At 43.4% G+C, this 18,735-nt stretch overlaps 1 protein-coding gene across 3 annotated transcripts in view; it reads left to right on the top strand.

Annotated features, from left to right (window-relative positions):
* The window catches only part of TMTC2 (transmembrane O-mannosyltransferase targeting cadherins 2), a 447,032-nt gene that overhangs the window by 366,545 nt on the left and 61,752 nt on the right, over positions 1-18,735 (top strand). For all 3 annotated transcript variants that reach the window (XM_063927679.1, XM_063927680.1, XM_063927681.1), the window contains one exon: positions 7,013-7,094. In XM_063927679.1, the coding sequence (XP_063783749.1) occupies positions 7,013-7,094 (82 nt within the window). The remainder of the gene's footprint in view (positions 1-7,012; positions 7,095-18,735) is intronic.

Here is an 18,735-nt window from a genome sequence, read left to right as displayed (position 1 = left end):
TAATTATTGTTACAGTCTTCTCCTTCTAAATGAGCCATAGCCATACACTACACATGTTTGAGATTACCATTAGACTACATGTTGCTCTTCTCTGGTCTGCGACATTGGCTATCATATTCCCCTGTTACAAGCTTTTAACACATCAATAAACATACTTTCCTCCTCAAGATATGCAGAGATGTTCCTAAATATCTTTAAAAATGGTTATTTATCCCATCATAGAAGATTTATTATTGGCCTTAGTTCAAATTTCCATTGCCCGAAGTGTGGTGGTTCGGACGATAATTTATTCCACTGCTTATGGCTCTGTCTGGTTATTAGGGGTTTTAGGATCCCTGTCTGAAGGTTTGCTTAGTATACCTTAATTATGTTCCCTTGTCTCTTGAACAGGGTATCTTAGGGGATACTTCTGCAAGGCACAAAAGTTTCTAAATGGGGAAAAATTACTCCTGCCCGTATCAGCAGTAGCGAGAAAGTGCATCCTCCAAGTATGGAGCCAACTAGCCCCCCTCTCTTTAAATTTGTTTAGGAGGAAATCATTTTTCCTTGAGCATCTCTCCAGAAAGAGAAACATACAAAACATTTTTTTGAGCTACAGGAAAGCTTCATTGATTCCCAATCGACTTCTGTCAAAGAATGTATTCGGAAATTCATCCAATACACACTCTGGTATGAAACCAATACGTTCCTACAGGATCCTCCTATCATTATATGCTTCTCAACCTGGTCTTCTTGTTTTCTTTGTTTAATCACTTAAAACAGATGTATATGCAATTTTTATTTATTAGATTTATACCATTTTATTAAAAAAAAAGTTAGTATATTATGAATATTATTATTACAAATGTTATTATATTATGTATATATATAGTGTGACATTGTAACATATTTTTCTCTATCGTCCTAGTGGATGCTGGGGTTCCTGAAAGGACCATGGGGAATAGCGGCTCCGCAGGAGACAGGGCACAAAAAGTAAAGCTTTTCCAGATCAGGTGGTGTGCACTGGCTCCTCCCCCTATGACCCTCCTCCAGACTCCAGTTAGATTTTTGTGCCCGGCCGAGAAGGGTGCAATTCTAGGTGGCTCTCATAAAGAGCTGCTTAGAGAAAGTTTAGCTTAGGTTTTTTATTTTACAGTGATTCCTGCTGGCAACAGGATCACTGCAACGAGGGACAGAGGGGAGAAGAAGTGAACTCACCTGCGTGCAGGATGGATTGGCTTCTTGGCTACTGGACATCAGCTCCAGAGGGACGATCACAGGTACAGCCTGGATGGTCACCGGAGCCGCGCCGCCGGCCCCCTTGCAGATGCTGAAGTAAGAAGAGGTCCAGAATCGGCGGCTGAAGACTCCTGCAGTCTTCTAAAGGTAGCGCACAGCACTGCAGCTGTGCGCCATTTTCCTCTCAGCACACTTCACACGCAGTCACTGAGGGTGCAGGGCGCTGGGGGGGGGCGCCCTGGGAGGCAAATGAAAACCTATTAAAAGGCTAAAAATACCTCACATATAGCCCCCAGAGGCTATATGGAGATATTTAACCCCTGCCTGGATTCACAAAATAGCGGGAGACGAGCCCGCCGGAAAAGGGGCGGGGCCTATCTCCTCAGCACACGGCGCCATTTCCTCTCACAGCTCCGCTGGTCAGGACGGCTCCCAGGTCTCTCCCCTGCACTGCACTACAGAAACAGGGTAAAACAGAGAGGGGGGCAAATTTAATGGCAATATTTTGATATATATAAAGCAGCTATAAGGGAGCACTTATTATAAGGCTATCCCTGTCATATATAGCGCTTTTTTGGTGTGTGCTGGCAGACTCTCCCTCTGTCTCCCCAAAGGGCTAGTGGGTCCTGTCTTCGTGTAGAGCATTCCCTGTGTGTCTGCTGTGTGTCGGTACGTGTGTGTCGACATGTATGAGGACGATATTGGTGTGGAGGCGGAGCAATTGCCAAATATGGGGATGTCACCTCCTAGGGGGTCGACACCAGAATGGATGCCTTTATTTGTGGAATTACGGGATAGCGTCAACTCGCTTAAGCAGTCGTTTGACGACATGAGGCGGCCGGACAATCAATTAGTGCCTGTCCAGGCGCCTCAAACACCGTCAGGGGCTGTGAAACGCCCTTTGCCTCAGTCGGTCGACACAGACCCAGACACAGGCACTGATTCCAGTGGTGACGGTGACGAATCAACCGTATTTTCCAGTAGGGCCACACGTTATATGATTTTGGCAATGAAGGAGGCGTTACATTTAGCTGATACTACAGGTACCACTAAACAGGGTATTATGTGGGGTGTGAAAAAACTACCTATAGTTTTTCCTGAATCAGAAGAATTAAATGACGTGTGTGATGAAGCGTGGGTTGCCCCTGATAAAAAGCTGATAATTTCAAAGAAATTATTGGCATTATACCCTTTCCCGCCAGAGGTTAGGGAGCGCTGGGAAACACCTCCTAGGGTGGACAAGGCGCTAACACGCTTATCTAAACAAGTGGCGTTACCCTCTCCTGAGACGGCCGCACTTAAAGATCCATCAGATAGGAGGATGGAAAATATCCAAAAAAGTATATACACACATGCAGGTGTTATACTACGACCAGCTATAGCGACTGCCTGGATGTGCAGTGCTGGGGTAGTTTGGTCAGAGTCCCTGATTGAAAATATTGATACCCTGGACAGGGACAATATTTTACTGTCGTTAGAACAAATAAAGGATGCATTTCTTTATATGCGTGATGCACAGAGGGATATCTGCACACTGGCATCACGGGTAAGTGCTATGTCCATTTCGGCCAGAAGAGCTTTATGGACGCGACAGTGGACAGGCGATGCGGATTCAAAACGGCATATGGAAGTTTTGCCGTATAAAGGGGAGGAGTTATTTGGAGTCGGTCTATCAGATTTGGTGGCCACGGCTACAGCCGGGAAATCCACCTTTCTACCTCAAGTCACTCCCCAACAGAAAAAGGCACCGACTTTTCAACCGCAGCCCTTTCGTTCCTTTAAAAATAAGAGAGCAAAGGGCTATTCATATCTGCCACGAGGCAGAGGTCGAGGGAAGAGACAGCAACAGGCAGCTCCTTCCCAGGAACAGAAGCCCTCCCCGGCTTCTACAAAAGCCTCAGCATGACGCTGGGGCTTCTCAAGCGGACTCGGGGACGGTGGGCGGTCATCTCAAAAATTACAGCGCGCAGTGGGCTCACTCGCAGGTAGATCCCTGGATCCTGCAGATAATATCTCAGGGGTACAGGTTGGAATTAGAGACAGATCCACCTCGCCGTTTCCTGAAGTCTGCTTTACCAACGTCCCCCTCCGAAAGGGAGACGGTTTTGGAAGCCATTCACAAGCTGTACTCTCAGCAGGTGATAGTCAAGGTACCTCTTCTACAACAAGGGAAGGGGTATTATTCCACTCTATTTGTGGTACCGAAGCCGGATGGCTCGGTAAGGCCTATTCTAAATCTGAAGTCCTTGAACCTGTACATAAAGAAGTTCAAGTTCAAGATGGAGTCACTCAGAGCAGTGATAGCGAACCTGGAAGAAGGGGACTTTATGGTATCCTTGGACATCAAGGATGCGTATCTCCACGTTCCAATTTACCCCTCACACCAGGGGTACCTCAGGTTCGTTGTACAAAACTGTCACTATCAGTTTCAGACGCTGCCGTTTGGTTTGTCCACGGCACCTCGGGTCTTTACAAAGGTAATGGCCGAGATGATGATTCTTCTTCGAAGAAAAGGCGTATTAATTATCCCATACTTGGACGATCTCCTAATAAGGGCAAGGTCCAGAGAACAGCTAGAGATGGGATTAGCACTATCTCAAGAGGTGCTAAAGCAGCACGGATGGATTCTGAATATTCCAAAATCCCAATTAATGCCGACAACTCGTCTGCTGTTCCTAGGGATGATTCTGGACACGGTTCAGAAAAAGGTTTTTCTTCCCGAGGAAAAAGCCAGGGAGTTATCCGACCTGGTCAGGAACCTCCTAAAACCAGGAAAGGTGTCTGTACATCAATGCACAAGAGTCCTGGGAAAAATGGTGGCTTCTTACGAAGCAATTCCATTCGGCAGATTCCATGCAAGAATTTTCCAAAGGGATCTGTTGGACAAATGGTCAGGGTCGCATCTTCAGATGCACCTGCGGATAACCCTGTCTCCAAGGACAAGGGTATCTCTTCTGTGGTGGTTGCAGAGGGCTCATCTATTGGAGGGCCGCAGATTCGGCATACAGGATTGGATCCTGGTGACCACGGACGCCAGCCTGAGAGGCTGGGGAGCAGTCACACAAGGAAGAAACTTCCAGGGAGTGTCGTCGAGCCTGGAAAAGTCTCTTCACATAAACATTCTGGAACTAAGAGCAATCTACAATGCTCTAAGCCAGGCGGAACCTCTGCTTCAAGGAAGACCGGTGTTGATCCAGTCGGACAACATCACGGCAGTCGCCCATGTAAACAGACAGGGCGGCACAAGAAGCAGGAGTGCAATGGCAGAAGCTGCCAGGATCCTTCGCTGGGCGGAGAATCACGTGATAGCACTGTCAGCAGTGTTCATCCCGGGCGTGGACAACTGGGAAGCAGACTTCCTCAGCAGACACGATCTTCACCCGGGAGAGTGGGGACTTCATCCAGAAGTTTTCCACATGCTAATAAACCGTTGGGAAAGACCAATGGTTGACATGATGGCGTCTCGCCTCAACAAAAAACTGGACAGGTATTGCGCCAGGTCAAGAGATCCGCAGGCAATAGCTGTGGACGCGCTGGTAACATCTTGGGTGTACCAGTCGGTGTATGTGTTTCCTCCTCTGCCTCTCATACCAAAGGTATTGAGAATCATACGGCAAAGCGGAGTAAGAACGATACTAGTGGCTCCGGATTGGCCAAGAAGGTCTTGGTACCCGGAACTTCAAGAGATGGTCACGGACGATCCGTGGCCTCTACCTCTGAGAAGGGACCTGCTTCAACAGGGTCCCTGCCTCTTTCAAGACTTACCGCGGCTGCGTTTGACGGCATGGCGGTTGAACGCCAGATCCTAAAAGGAAAAGGCATTCCAGAAGAAGTCATTCCTACCTTGATTAAGGCAAGAAAGGAAGTCACCGCGAAGCATTATCACCGCATTTGGCGGAAATATGTTGCGTGGTGCGAGGATCGGAGTGCTCCGACGGAGGAATTTCAACTGGGTCGTTTCCTACATTTCCTGCAATCAGGATTGTCTATGGGTCTCAAATTGGGATCTATTAAGGTTCAAATTTCGGCCCTGTCAATATTCTTCCAAAAAGAATTGGCCTCAGTCCCTGAGGTCCAGACTTTTGTCAAAGGAGTACTGCATATACAGCCTCCTGTGGTGCCTCCGGTGGCACCGTGGGATCTAAATGTAGTTTTAGATTTCCTCAAATCCCATTGGTTTGAACCACTAAAAAATGTGGATTTGAAATATCTCACATGGAAAGTGACTATGTTACTGGCCCTGGCTTCCGCCAGGAGAGTATCTGAACTGGCGGCTTTATCTTATAAAAGCCCTTATTTAATTGTCCATTCGGATAGGGCAGAGCTGCGGACGCGTCCGCATTTTCTCCCTAAGGTGGTATCAGCGTTTCACCTGAACCAGCCTATTGTAGTGCCTGCGGCTACAAGCGACTTGGAGGACTCCAAGTTGTTGGACGTTGTCAGAGCTTTAAAAATATACATTTCAAGGACGGCTGGAGTCAGAAAATCTGACTCGCTGTTTATACTGTATGCACCCAACAAGTTGGGTGCGCCTGCTTCTAAGCAGTCGATTGCTCGTTGGATTTGTAACACAATTCAACTTGCACATTCTGTGGCAGGCCTGCCACAGCCTAAATCTGTTAAGGCCCATTCCACAAGGAAGGTGGGCTCATCTTGGGCGGCTGCCCGAGGGGTCTCGGCATTACAACTCTGCCGAGCAGCTACGTGGTCAGGGGAGAACACGTTTGTAAAATTCTACAAATTTGATACCCTGGCAAAAGAGGACCTGGAGTTCTCTCATTCGGTGCTGCAGAGTCATCCGCACTCTCCCGCCCGTTTGGGAGCTTTGGTATAATCCCCATGGTCCTTTCAGGAACCCCAGCATCCACTAGGACGATAGAGAAAATAAGAATTTACTTACCGATAATTCTATTTCTCGGAGTCCGTAGTGGATGCTGGGCGCCCATCCCAAGTGCGGATTATCTGCAATACTTGTACATAGTTATTGTTAACTAATTCGGGTTATTGTTTAGGGAGCCATCTTTCAGAGGCTCCTCTGTTATCATACTGTTAACTGGGTTTAGATCACAAGTTGTACGGTGTGATTGGTGTGGCTGGTATGAGTCTTACCCGGGATTCAAAATCCTCCCTTATTGTGTACGCTCGTCCGGGCACAGTACCTAACTGGAGTCTGGAGGAGGGTCATAGGGGGAGGAGCCAGTGCACACCACCTGATCTGGAAAAGCTTTACTTTTTGTGCCCTGTCTCCTGCGGAGCCGCTATTCCCCATGGTCCTTTCAGGAACCCCAGCATCCACTACGGACTCCGAGAAATAGAATTATCGGTAAGTAAATTCTTATTATTGTGACATTCTTCACTGATATGCATTTCATCCAATCAAAAAAAATTTAACCCCACCAACCAAAAAAAACAAAACAAATACAATAGTGTAAAGTTGAAATACATAATAAGTAGTCACTGCTATCCTGAGAGCTCTCCTGAGAGCCACTTATCACACACTTTAGGCTGTGCCTTCTAGTTTATTGCATGTTCTTCACACCGCATTGGATCTGTGTGAGACATTGAGGAAGGAAGGACCACCCACTGCATAGATGTGATTCGCACATAGCTCAGTTCCTACGGATATACCTCTCAGTCACTTCTGATGCCCATGTCAAGTCTAAAAGTCTGATTAAAAGATAATAACTTTATATAATATTTCATTGTTTCGTACAGCACAAACATGCCTTGTAAACTATCTTCTGTCATGAGCTATAATACTAATAGACATAATAGAATCTATTTTTTCTTTTAGAGTCGCAAAAGTGAAGCTGAGCGTTTCTTCTTGAAAGCAATTCAGCTGGATCCCACCAAAGGAAACTGTTATATGCATTATGGTAAGTCTTAATTATAAATAGTAACCACCTTCCCCTGTGATCACATACTTACTGCCTAAGCAACATCTGTTTTGATAATATTTTAAGGATGATGAGCTAATGTCAATTGTTTGAAGTAGTAATTGCAGTCATTATGTATTCCATTTATTTCCGAGCGTATTGATCACCATCTATTTATCTTGAAAACATTAATGTTCGCTGATGTTACAATACATTAGAAGACAATCTTGCCAGGCGCCTGTAAATGATTTATATCACCACTGCTCAAATTTAGTGCTGAATATTGTGTAAAAATATTCATATGGCTCCCACCACTTCACATTCTTTTAGCAGTCCAATTTGTTGTTGGCCGTCTGGTGATGCTTTCCTGTGCTGTAGACCAGCTATCAGACTAGACACATAAAGTAATAATGTAACAAAACCTTTATACGTAATATACAATACTTTGCAAGTTCTGTTTTGTTTAAAAAAAACAAAACATAATTTTTTGGGGGGATTGTTATTACCATACATATTAAAATGATGGTTCATACTTGCTGACAATTGAATGGTATTCTCAGAATCAGAATCCCCTTTATTGGCCAGGTATACTAAGAATTTGTCTTCTCTTGGAGATCATGGTGCGAGATAAGGAGGGGTGGTGATTTGTGTAGCTGGGAACAGGGGAATCAATCACTTGATTCAGCACAAATCACTTCATCAAGCTCCAGGACCACCCACCTCACTAGGGAAAGTGGGCAGTGTCTGAGAGGCTGATTCACTCTCCCGGAAGTGTGGGAAAACTAGCAGAGCTGTGGGGTGGTGAGCAATAGTTACTGTTCCCATGATGAAGATGCAGAAATGTTAAAACTCAGACTGTTTTGTGCTGGGTTTTATAATGGTGCTTTTTGAATATAGATGCTTCAGAGTCACCATTCGCTTGTTGTCAGTGATGGGAGAAAACCCATAGATGCCGTAATGGGCCTTTTTTGTTATATGTTCTTAATTTTTTAGTAATTATAGAGAACTATGTATATGCATAATACATGTTATATATTTTTCGGTAGGTATTCTTTAGTACATTTTTCAAGTATTCATATATAAAGTCTGTGAATGCTGACCTAATAGAGCTTTAGTATTGAAAGTCCAGTGCAAATTGCAGTGAAATTCACATTTGTCGTCTGATTCACATGCAGGTCCGAATGTAGCAGCATTTAGTGATCGTTAGCAAATCGCACATGCACCGTTAAAAAAATGACCACAAAACACTGATATGATGTGTTGATTAGGTATTATTTTTACAACTTGTATTAAAAGTTGGCTCAAGAGAGGTACAAAATAATATTGGGGTTTTGTACTAGCAATTCATTAGCAGGTTAGATATGCAAATATTAAGTAAAGTGGCAAATCAGGGAAAAACTACATGTCTGGAGCCCATAGCAAAATGTAACAGTTACTTGCAATGCATTCTGCTCTTCCCTGGGGCATCTGCTCTTCTCTTCTCTTTTGCAAGGAAGCACCGTTTGGTCTTCACTATGCATGCTTTGTACTGACAGTATGTTCAAATAGTGGCAGAACTACCATTGTTGCAGAGAGTTTAGTAGCTATGAGCCATCTCGCCTTTCATACTCGTAGCTGTTCCACCCCTTGCATCACCGTAGTTCCACTATAGACTGACTTTGGAAATGGCAGTTGAAAAATGTGAAAAACAGCCAAATGGAAATCTATTGTATGTCAATAGATTCTGTAAAAATAGGACTGACTGACTACTGTATTAAAAAAAGTGATGCTGCTGTGCTGTTTAGACAGCTACTGTATGCACAGAAGTGTAGAATAGTTTGGGCCAGTGATAGAGACCAGACAGTATCCAGAGACATTTTTTCCAAAGTACAAGCCAAGATCATGAATGTCTGAGATCTGATGTTTTATGAACTGCTGTACTGTGATTGGCCTGATTCTCCAGTGGATTTTATTTATAAATGGATTTTTTTAGCAAATCGGGTTTGATATGCAAATTATTCTCCAAAAACAAATTATTTAACTTTGGAAAAATTTCAGAATAGAGCTCAAGTGTAGTTTTGGAATTTTTTTTCTACTTTTTGGATAAAATATTCAATGATTAGTTTTAGTTATTTACAATGACAGGCATACATCTTTCTCTCTGCCATGAAGTGGTGATTAGTGTTTCATTTATTTACAAAGTAACAAAGACTTCTGCATTTTATTTCTAAATTGAAGGCAGTTTTAATGATTACTTTTTACTGCCTGGCAGGAGCGTATGGGGGGATCTTGTGTGTTTCTTTTGTAGATAATCCCTCTTTTTCAGGCACCTGTTGTTACTTATAAATTGTTTGGGTGATTTCCAATTTGTGCTTTATTTATTTTTCATTGTTTGACTGAATTGCTCACTACAACCCATAATGGGAAACTAATGTAAATTGCAAATAAATGCAAACAATTTCTTTCAACTACTGTTTTCCAGTGACTGGATGTATTTATAAACAGATGTTCTGTTATCTCTCAGGAGCCTGTATAGGGATTTGCTTTATTTTATTTTTGAAAAGTTGTAAATGTTGTGTCGCTTATCCTGCTGTATTATCCAAAACAGTGACTCTGATCCATCCCAACAACTTTTAAGGTCCAATCATTGAAATAATATATGACGTATACTCAATGTTCTTATGTATTGCAGTCTATTTTATGATTCCTAAAGCACAGTGGGGGTAATTCAGAGTTGATCGCAGTGGCAAATTTGTTAGCAGATGGGCAAAACCATGTGCACTGCAGGGGGGGGGGGGGGGGGGGGGGCAGATATAACATTTGCAGAGAGAGTTAGATTTGGGTCGGTTATTTTGTTTCTGTGCAGGGTAAATACTGGTTGCTTTATGTTTGCACTGCAATTTAGATTTCACAATGAACACACCTCACCCAAATCTAACTCTCTCTGCACATGTTATATCTGCCTCCCCTGCAGTGCACATGGTTTTGCCCAACTGCTAACAAATTTGCTGCTGCGATCAACTCTGAATTACTCCCAGTTTTCAAAGACATTTTTAGGATGCACATAAGATTCTGTGTTGTATGTTGTGGAGAAGTTTCCCAAAGCAACCAGTCACCTTATAAATAACTGTCATTTTAAAGACTGTGCTAGACACATGACCATTAAAAGCCTTTTTTTTTCACTTTGGGCTACTTATCCACTTTATCTCTCTCAAGGCTTTAGACATCTACCCCAAGATGTACTGTAGATTATGTAGTTGCATGAGGTAAATATTAACATGAATTAAGGTTAAACATTGCTCCCAGCTTTGGTGCACTGGTCTCGGACAGGTGGTGTGGGGGCGTGGCAACACCCATGGGTGAATGTACGCTTTTAAAGTATTTATGAATATGTATACAGTGCCAACATAATACACAGTGTTTTACAATAAAGAACAAACAATGTTTTAAAATGTGACTGAATAACATGCAAAGAAGTAAAACAGCCTTGCATGCAAACTTACAGTCTATAGGACAATAGAAGTTTTGATATATGAAGTTAAGTGGCATATATGAAACAGATATAGGACCTGACAGCAAAAAATGTATCTACTGCATATGTCCATGTTCAGTTGGGGTTTTTTCTGATACATTTTGTTGTGCAGCCTATGGACAGTTTCAGTAGCCATGAAATTGTTCTATATTAAATTCTATCTTATTGTGTTTCGGAGATAGAGCCAGCTGCTACATTATTCAGGGGCAGATGTATTGACCTGGAGAAGGCATAAGGAAGTGATAAACCAGTGATAAGGTGATAAGTGCATGGTGATAAACACACCAGCCAATCACCTTCTAACTGTTAATTTACATACTGAAGTTGATTGGCTGCTGCGTTTATCACCTTGCACTTGTCACTGGTTTACCACTTCCTTATGCCTTCTCCAGGTTAATACATCTGCCCCTCAATGTGAGTAGCAGCACTACAACATCCCTCTTACTGCTAATAACTAGTGCTCCTTCCTAATCAGCCAAAACTTTTCTGCTGCCCCTTCCCACTGATGGTGCTTCTTGCTTACCTTCATATAAGTTACCATTCCAGTCTTGTTATCCCACCAGAAGTTTATTGCACTGTGTGTAGTGATTTGTTTGTGGCATCATGTATTAAGAATGTGGTTTGGCCCATTCAGGGAGCATGATCTCTTGGGTTGGGATATTTCCAATTTAATTTTTTGCTTTTTTATTTTTTTATTTTTAAATAATACATTTTTATTGATTAATCAGCAACAAAGCACAGTGTACAGACAGAGTACAAGCAATGTTATGAACAAAGATCACATAACTCCAGGTACAGCGACATACATACAGTGCATTGTACAAACTAAACAATCTTATAATCAAGCAAGTATGGGGGGGAAACGAGGGCTAGACAAAGACAAACGGGAAGACAAGGAGAAAAACACAAACAGCACTATGTGCATGTCAATCATGGATGGAACAGTATACCGTAATTAAAGTAAACACGGAACAGAATTGTTCTCGGAGAGTGTAAAATCGACAAATCTACAGGATCACTGTATATAGTGGACTGACCTTTGGTCTCCCGGTACTCCACTTGAACCACTTCATGTATGTAGAAGAGGCAGAAGAAGAGTATTTGCAGTTGGGTATGGAAGTGGTTGGGTTGGGTTGGGTATGCAGTGGTATGGAAGGTTTATAGTAAGTAGGTTGACAGTGTCTAGGTCGACTACTATTGGTCGACAGTAACTAGGTCTACAGGGTCTCTAGGTCAACATGTTCTAGGTTGACAGGTCAAAAGGTCGACATGAGTTTTTTTATGGGGGATTTTGTGTCGTTTTCTTCGTAGAGTGACCGGGAACCCCAATTAGTGCACCGTGTCCAGGTGCCTCGCTCTGCTACCACTGCTCTCGGCACAGGTTACTGTTCCCAATTGTAGTCCACGTGGATCGTTAAGTATGAAAAGGTTCAGAAAAAGAAAAATTGTGAAAATCTCTTGTCGACCTAGAACATGTCGACCTAGATAGTGTCGACCTAGTTACTGTCGACCTAAAGGCCGGATCCCTTGCAGTTAGCCGTTTCAAATAAATAATGTTTATGGACCTTATGGACAATATGCTTAATACAGGGTACAGAAGCTGATTTCCATAACTGCGCTATAGCAACCTTAGTAGAGATCAATATGTGCCTTAAAAGATAGGCATCACCACTAAGGAGCTGTTGTGAAGAATAATGAAATAATGCCACAATAGGGTCAGCAGGAATTGTCACCAGTAAGACATCTTCAATAAGAGAAAACACTTCAGACCAGAGCATTCCCCAAAAATCGGATATATACTGCCTATACACCCACAGTTCCTCCAGCAGTACCGAGAAGTGGAAGGCCATATACTATGTTCCCGCCGGTGTGAAGTATGCCCTCTTACACAGTTTATAAAACATTTCAGAGTGGTTTTAACATTTTGACATCTTAAAACAATTATAAGAAATAGAGTCCCAGTTGTCCTCATTAAGGGTTCTGGGCAAATCCTTTTCCCATTTGACATGAGCTGGTAATTTCCCTGATTTAAGGTTAGTCACTATTAAATGATACCACTTCATTATACCTCCTCGATGTTGTGGAGAGGTCAATCTAGACAATAGCAGTTTAGGGAAGGGAGGGAGAGCATACTCCCTTCGAAGGAAGGTGGACAACCAGTGACATAATTGAAGAAATGTAAAAAAAATCCTGTTTAGGGATAAGGGAGTGCGTTTGCTGGTGGGAAAAGGATGCTAGTCGCCCCTCAGGAAAAATGTCTTTCAAGCTTGAAAGGCATGCTAAATGCCACGAATCAAGCTTCAGCTCAGGAATAAGTCGCGCTATCATCAAAAATGTAAGACCAGGGGCAGGCAAAGATAAATCATCTTGTACAGAGATCATTTTATACCACACAGACAGTGTCATCCTAATCGATGCTCCTGGACCAAGCAACTGGGAAGCGGCCTGTGGAGGTAGCCCAAATCTGTAAGTGACACTGGTGATACAAAAAAACGCTCTATCATTACCCAAGGCCTCGGTGCCAGAGGAGTAAACCAATCTTGAGCCTGGTTGAGGTATACAGGCTGCATGATGGCTGTCAATATCAGGATAGGCCACACCACCAATATGTTTGGGTAGTACAAGAGTGTGTCTAACTATACGAATCCTAGCGCCTTTCCATACACATTGAGATAGGATCCTATTAAATGTATCACCTACAGATTTGGGGAGAGTTCTGGGGATAGCACGGAAAAGATACAGAGGTTTTGGGTGCAGGATCATCTTGGCAGCTGCAATACGCCTCAACCAAGATATCTCATGAGTTAGCCAATCTTTAACCAGTTTCTCAAAACCGCATAACAATACATTATAATTACAAGCAAATAAATCCGTATCTCTAGACAGATGAATCCCCAAATATTTAATAGATCTATATTGCCATACATACCTGTATTTATCTTTAAGCAACTTAACCACCTCCATCAGAATGTTCAAGGGGAGAGCCTCAGTCTTGGGCGTATTTAATTTATAGTAAGAATACCAATCTAACACCTGGTGGAGTGATGGGAGGGAAGTTTCGGGACGTAGCAAACATAAGAGGATATCGTCCGCAAATAAATTAATTTTATGGGACAAGCCCCCTATTTCAGGTCCTCTGATACTGTCAGTACATCTAGTCCTTTCAGCCAGAGGCTCAATGACCAGAGCAAAAATAAGGGGAGACAATGGACATCCCTGCCTAGTACCATTGGAAATATCAAACACAGAGGAAAGACAGATATTCACAAATACCTTCGCGGAAGTAGCAAAATACAGGGCCAAAATAGAGTCTAGAATCCATCCAGAAGAGCCAAATTTTGTCATCACCGACTGCAAATAACTCCAGTGTACGCGGTCGAACGCCTTCTCGGCATCTCAGGATAAAACTAATAATGGTTCCTGTTTAAGATTACAGTATTCAATTATGTTGAACACTTGAGTATTATCAGGAGCCTGCCTGCCCGGAACAAATCCTGGTCAGCTGCAATTAAAGAATGGAGAAGGGGAACAAGGCAAGGAGAGGTTCCATTTGGCAAGTAGTTTCATACCATCTTCCAGTGAAGTGATGGACACAGTAGAACCCTCCTGAGAGTCTAGGAGTCGAGTTGGTAAGCCCCATCGATAGGCTATGCCCTCCTTACGGAGAATGGCTGTAGCAGGCTGGAATGAGCGTCTTTTAGAGTAACCTCAGGAAGTCTTCAAAAAGTTTCAAATGCCCCATAACGTCCTTAGCATGAGACGACGGTCTGGCAGCTTTAAGTAAGGCCTCCTTAACATGAGAGAAGTGCACTCTCATTAAGACGTCACGAGGGACACCATCTGGAGCATTCTTTGATTTCAGCAATCTATGGATTCGATCTATTAGAAGATCCAATAGGGAAGCTGACAGCAACAACTACCGAAACAGTTCAAGAGCCACATCATGCAGACAGCTGTTAGAGACTGTTTCAGGAATGCCCAACAACTTGAGATTGTTCCTGCACGATCTGTCCTCCAGGTCAGCCATCTTATCACGTAGAGAGGCCACACATCACCCTCCAGAGATTCATGAGAGACAATCAGATCATTATGGGAACCAACGACTTCCCCCATTCTATATTCCAAATGATCAGTGCGCTCACCAAGGTCAACTATGGATTGTTGATAGGCTTGAAGCGTAGCACGAAAATCTGCTGCGACGTCATCCTTAAACTGAGCCAGTAGGACTTTCATGGTGCCTATGGTCAGGGCATCACTGTCACCCACCTGTAACGGGACATCGTCGCTGTGAATAGGAGACAACACTGCTACAGCGGCAGGGGTGGGGGAAGGTTTTGTGCCCACACTAGATTTAACATTCGCCTGAGTGGCTGCACGGTGAGGAGATGGTTTGAAGAAAGCCACCTGTGATACGGACTTGGAGACTATTTTTCTTTGGAGGCATGATGATATAAAGCAATATCAGGGAAAATCAAGGAGAAGACAGAATCGCAGTATGATGACTCTCTCTAGGCAACTTTATTATAGCATTATAGAGCATGGACGAGTGCAGATGGGAAAAGGGTGACCCATTAATACGGGCAGCTACATCAGGGGATGAGGAGACCTCCACAGATCAGCAGAAACATAACCCAACAGAGAACCGAGAAGCCCCACACACCAGGAATCAGCAGCAGTCCTGTAGACAGCACTTGCCTATAGGGACAAACAGGGGCTATGCAATGAGGCAGGCGACAGGGAATTACGAGTAGGGAAGTGGTCAGGAGGAGAAACAGGCAGCAGCACTCACCCCAGCCAGGACAGCACAGGAGGCACCACACCAGCCTTGATTCCTGGATTCCAAAATGTAGGACCCACTGGTAGCAGCACACTACAGTGTGAGATGCAGGGAGGTAGACAGCAGCCAACTCTATAATATGACACAATATATTATATATTATGCAGCAGCCAAGTGTGTCCCTTTAAACAGCGTTGTACACAAGGAGCATCCTGTCAGGAAGCCTGGATCCCACCGGCAGCGTCTAGCAGCTCCAGAGTCACAGCCGCGTCCTCGCTCTGGACATCAGCGGTGTTGGGGAGCAGTAGAAGAAAGCTCCAGGGGGGATACGCTGGGAACAGGCAGGATGAACCTCACAACGGAACGCTGCGGTCCGAAACTCTGGTGAGCCAGGGAAGGCAGGAAAGCAGAGGACGGGTCAAAGGCTAACGTCAGCCTCCACATCAAATGCCGAGGTCCCGGCTTGCAGTGTGACCACAGGCCGCAACCCGCAGGGAAGCAGGAGGCTTCTCCCGGCTCTGTAACCCAGTCACAACAGCACAAATGTACTGGGGGCAAATATAGGAAGGCTCCAGCCAGGGAAAGACTCAGGATTTGGGGTACAAAGCAGGAGCTGCACGGCTCTGCTTCCTCACTCCACGGCATCCAGGCCACGCCCCCTTACATTACTATTTAACGTGCACAATGCATGGGTTTGCACTATGTGAGCAGCCTCCCTCTGAAAGTCTTGCTTATTGATGTGACAAAATAATAATTAATTCATAATTTAACTTGTAAATAGCAGATTTAATGCTGCAAAATGATGTTTTTTGACGTTGTGATTATTTTATAGTGCCATGGGTAATATGTGTCAGATAGTAAACCCACCACAGTGGCCTCCCTATTATATAGCTGACTTCTCTGTGCATATACAAGGACAGCGTCTTGCTAGGTTCAGGTACTGTACCATATAGAAGTGCAATGACTGCTCCTGTGCTGTAATGCACGTTCAAGGCTGGTCACAAATGTCCCATGTATGCATATTTTGATAGTGTTACCCCTTAAAATCTTCCTACACATGGCTGGTTTATAACCATTGAGTGAAATGGGGCAGGAGTGAATTTACCACTATGCAATACAAGCGAGCACTTAGAGCCCAGTGGGTCCCAGACCGTCTGCCCGCATCTGTCATTCAACTGTTTTAATAATTTTAATTTAGCTTACTCCTGCTGCCGCTATCTCCTCCGTGGCCGACTCCCCTTCCAGTCCTTGCACCTTCAATCACATTTTCTCTATTTAAGACACACATTTGAAACTTCTGTCATACCCGTGTGTATACAAAAAAGAATAGAGTAGTCCACAAGCGCTACTATAGCTAGGGAGATCTCTGCCCAAATGTTTTCTCTATCTGGATCCAGAATTATTTTCCCTTAGTGTTGTAGAATTCTTTTCCCTCCACACTTAGGTTCGCACCTTTGGACTGACCTCCAATCGGTGCGGGATGTCCATCAAAAGGTTTCTTTACACTTTTTCACAGCATCAATTGGACATCACCACGTCCCTTGTAGGGGACACTCACCTCTACTAGGTTCCCTATGTTCCTTGAAAGGTTTCTTTAGCCGTGACACCGTCCCGATTTTCTCAGAGGTCAAAATGTCATTCACCACATCGATTGGTTGAACAAGAGGCCAAAAAACCAGATTGTAATAAAGTTCTTTCCAAAAAGGGGAATGTTTTTATTCCAACGTATAAAAAAGTAACAATAGATAAAAACAATTAAAACATAAAAAACAATGAAGATCCCACTGATCCTGTGTTTGTTCTGCTCTATACCCTCAGGAACCACTTGCATAAAAAATAATATCTTAAAACAATGGATCTTAATAACGGGTAAGGGCTTTGATGAACACTTACAGGCAGGGGTCAGCACAGGTACCCTGTCATACCCGGGATTAGAAAAATATTACATTTTTGAGCGAAAACACATAGAATTCGTGATATAGATGTAGCCATGTTCATCTTTGCTGCGATGCACCATGCTGCAACGCTGCTTGCTGCAATGCTGCTTGCTGCATGGCGTGCCAGGCTGCAACTATTCACAGCCGGCGATTGCTTCATTAATTCCTTTATAGTTGCGGCTTGGCACTCCATGCAGGAATCGCCTGCTGCGAATAGTCGTAGCCTTGCATGCCATGCAGCATGCTGTGATGCAACATGCCACATCACAGTAAGGTGAGCATGGCTACATCTGTAAGTCATGGACATATGTGTTTTCGCGGCCAGGAGGTGGGCGGTGGTTGTGGTGGGTAATTAGACAGTGTAAATTACAGTAGCTCTTTAAATATCCCCCATAGTTGGCATGATTTAGAAACATGCTACAGTACATTTAAGCTAATTGGTCAGCTAATACTGCCCAAAAAAAACCTTTTTATTATTTATAGGAATAAATCATTTTCAGTTTACAGTTAACTCTCATGTACATACATATTTACAAGATTACAGAAAGTTATTTTCTCTGTTTTAAATTGATTTGAATAATTTTCCTTATTGCTAATCACAAGAGACTGTTCTACCCTTATTTCAGCATTCACTATAAGTAGTATTGCCAGAGGCAATACAGAGAATGCAGTATTCTAAAATCAGCAGGAACTTAAAACTCCAGGTCCTTGACCAAGGATTTGAAAGGAACTAATTTAGAATAAATTAATCAGTCCTCCTCTTAAACTTACATTGAGGCATGCTCTACACACAGCATGGAATGTCTTTGTGTGGCATTTTAGGAAGGACCACCCAATAGCTTGATGTGATTATGCACACAGCTCATAGTTCTAGCAGACCTACCTCTCAGCCACTTTCAATGCTCTAGTCAAGTCTAAAAAGCTGTTCAAATGAGAATTATTGATAGATTACAAGATGTTCTTTGAGCACTTTGAGACATTTTGACAAAATAGCCTACTATATACAGATATTGGATTTATTACGTAGAATGTTTGAGACTGATGGTTTTCAGAGAATGATTTTGTTATGTCATTTGTGAATTAATGTTTGTAGAAAAAATGGGTCAATTTTATTAGTATAAAACCCAGTGTTCGATAAGACACAAGGAGCCAACAGTATGGTCCTATATCGTGGATCTTTTTTAGAGTCAACACCAAATGCCACCCTTCTGCAGCAGATTCAGAATTAAATGTAGCACACAGTCAGAGATATGTATGAAGTGTATATGACTCATAACAGTGGTTTCTGCAAGTTAATGATTTAAAAGAAGGTTGAATAAGAAGAGCACAGTTATATTCAGGGGTTAAAGTGGGCCGGAACGGGGTGGAACTGTGTGCCGTCAGTTGTATTTGGACCGCCTCCGCCAGCCCACTTTA

The sequence above is a fragment of the Pseudophryne corroboree genome, chromosome 6 (assembly GCF_028390025.1).
Source record: "Pseudophryne corroboree isolate aPseCor3 chromosome 6, aPseCor3.hap2, whole genome shotgun sequence".
Classification (NCBI taxonomy): domain Eukaryota; kingdom Metazoa; phylum Chordata; class Amphibia; order Anura; family Myobatrachidae; genus Pseudophryne; species Pseudophryne corroboree.
The sequence above is the reverse complement of the archived record's forward strand: the minus strand, read 5'-3'. Positions and strand labels throughout refer to the sequence as shown.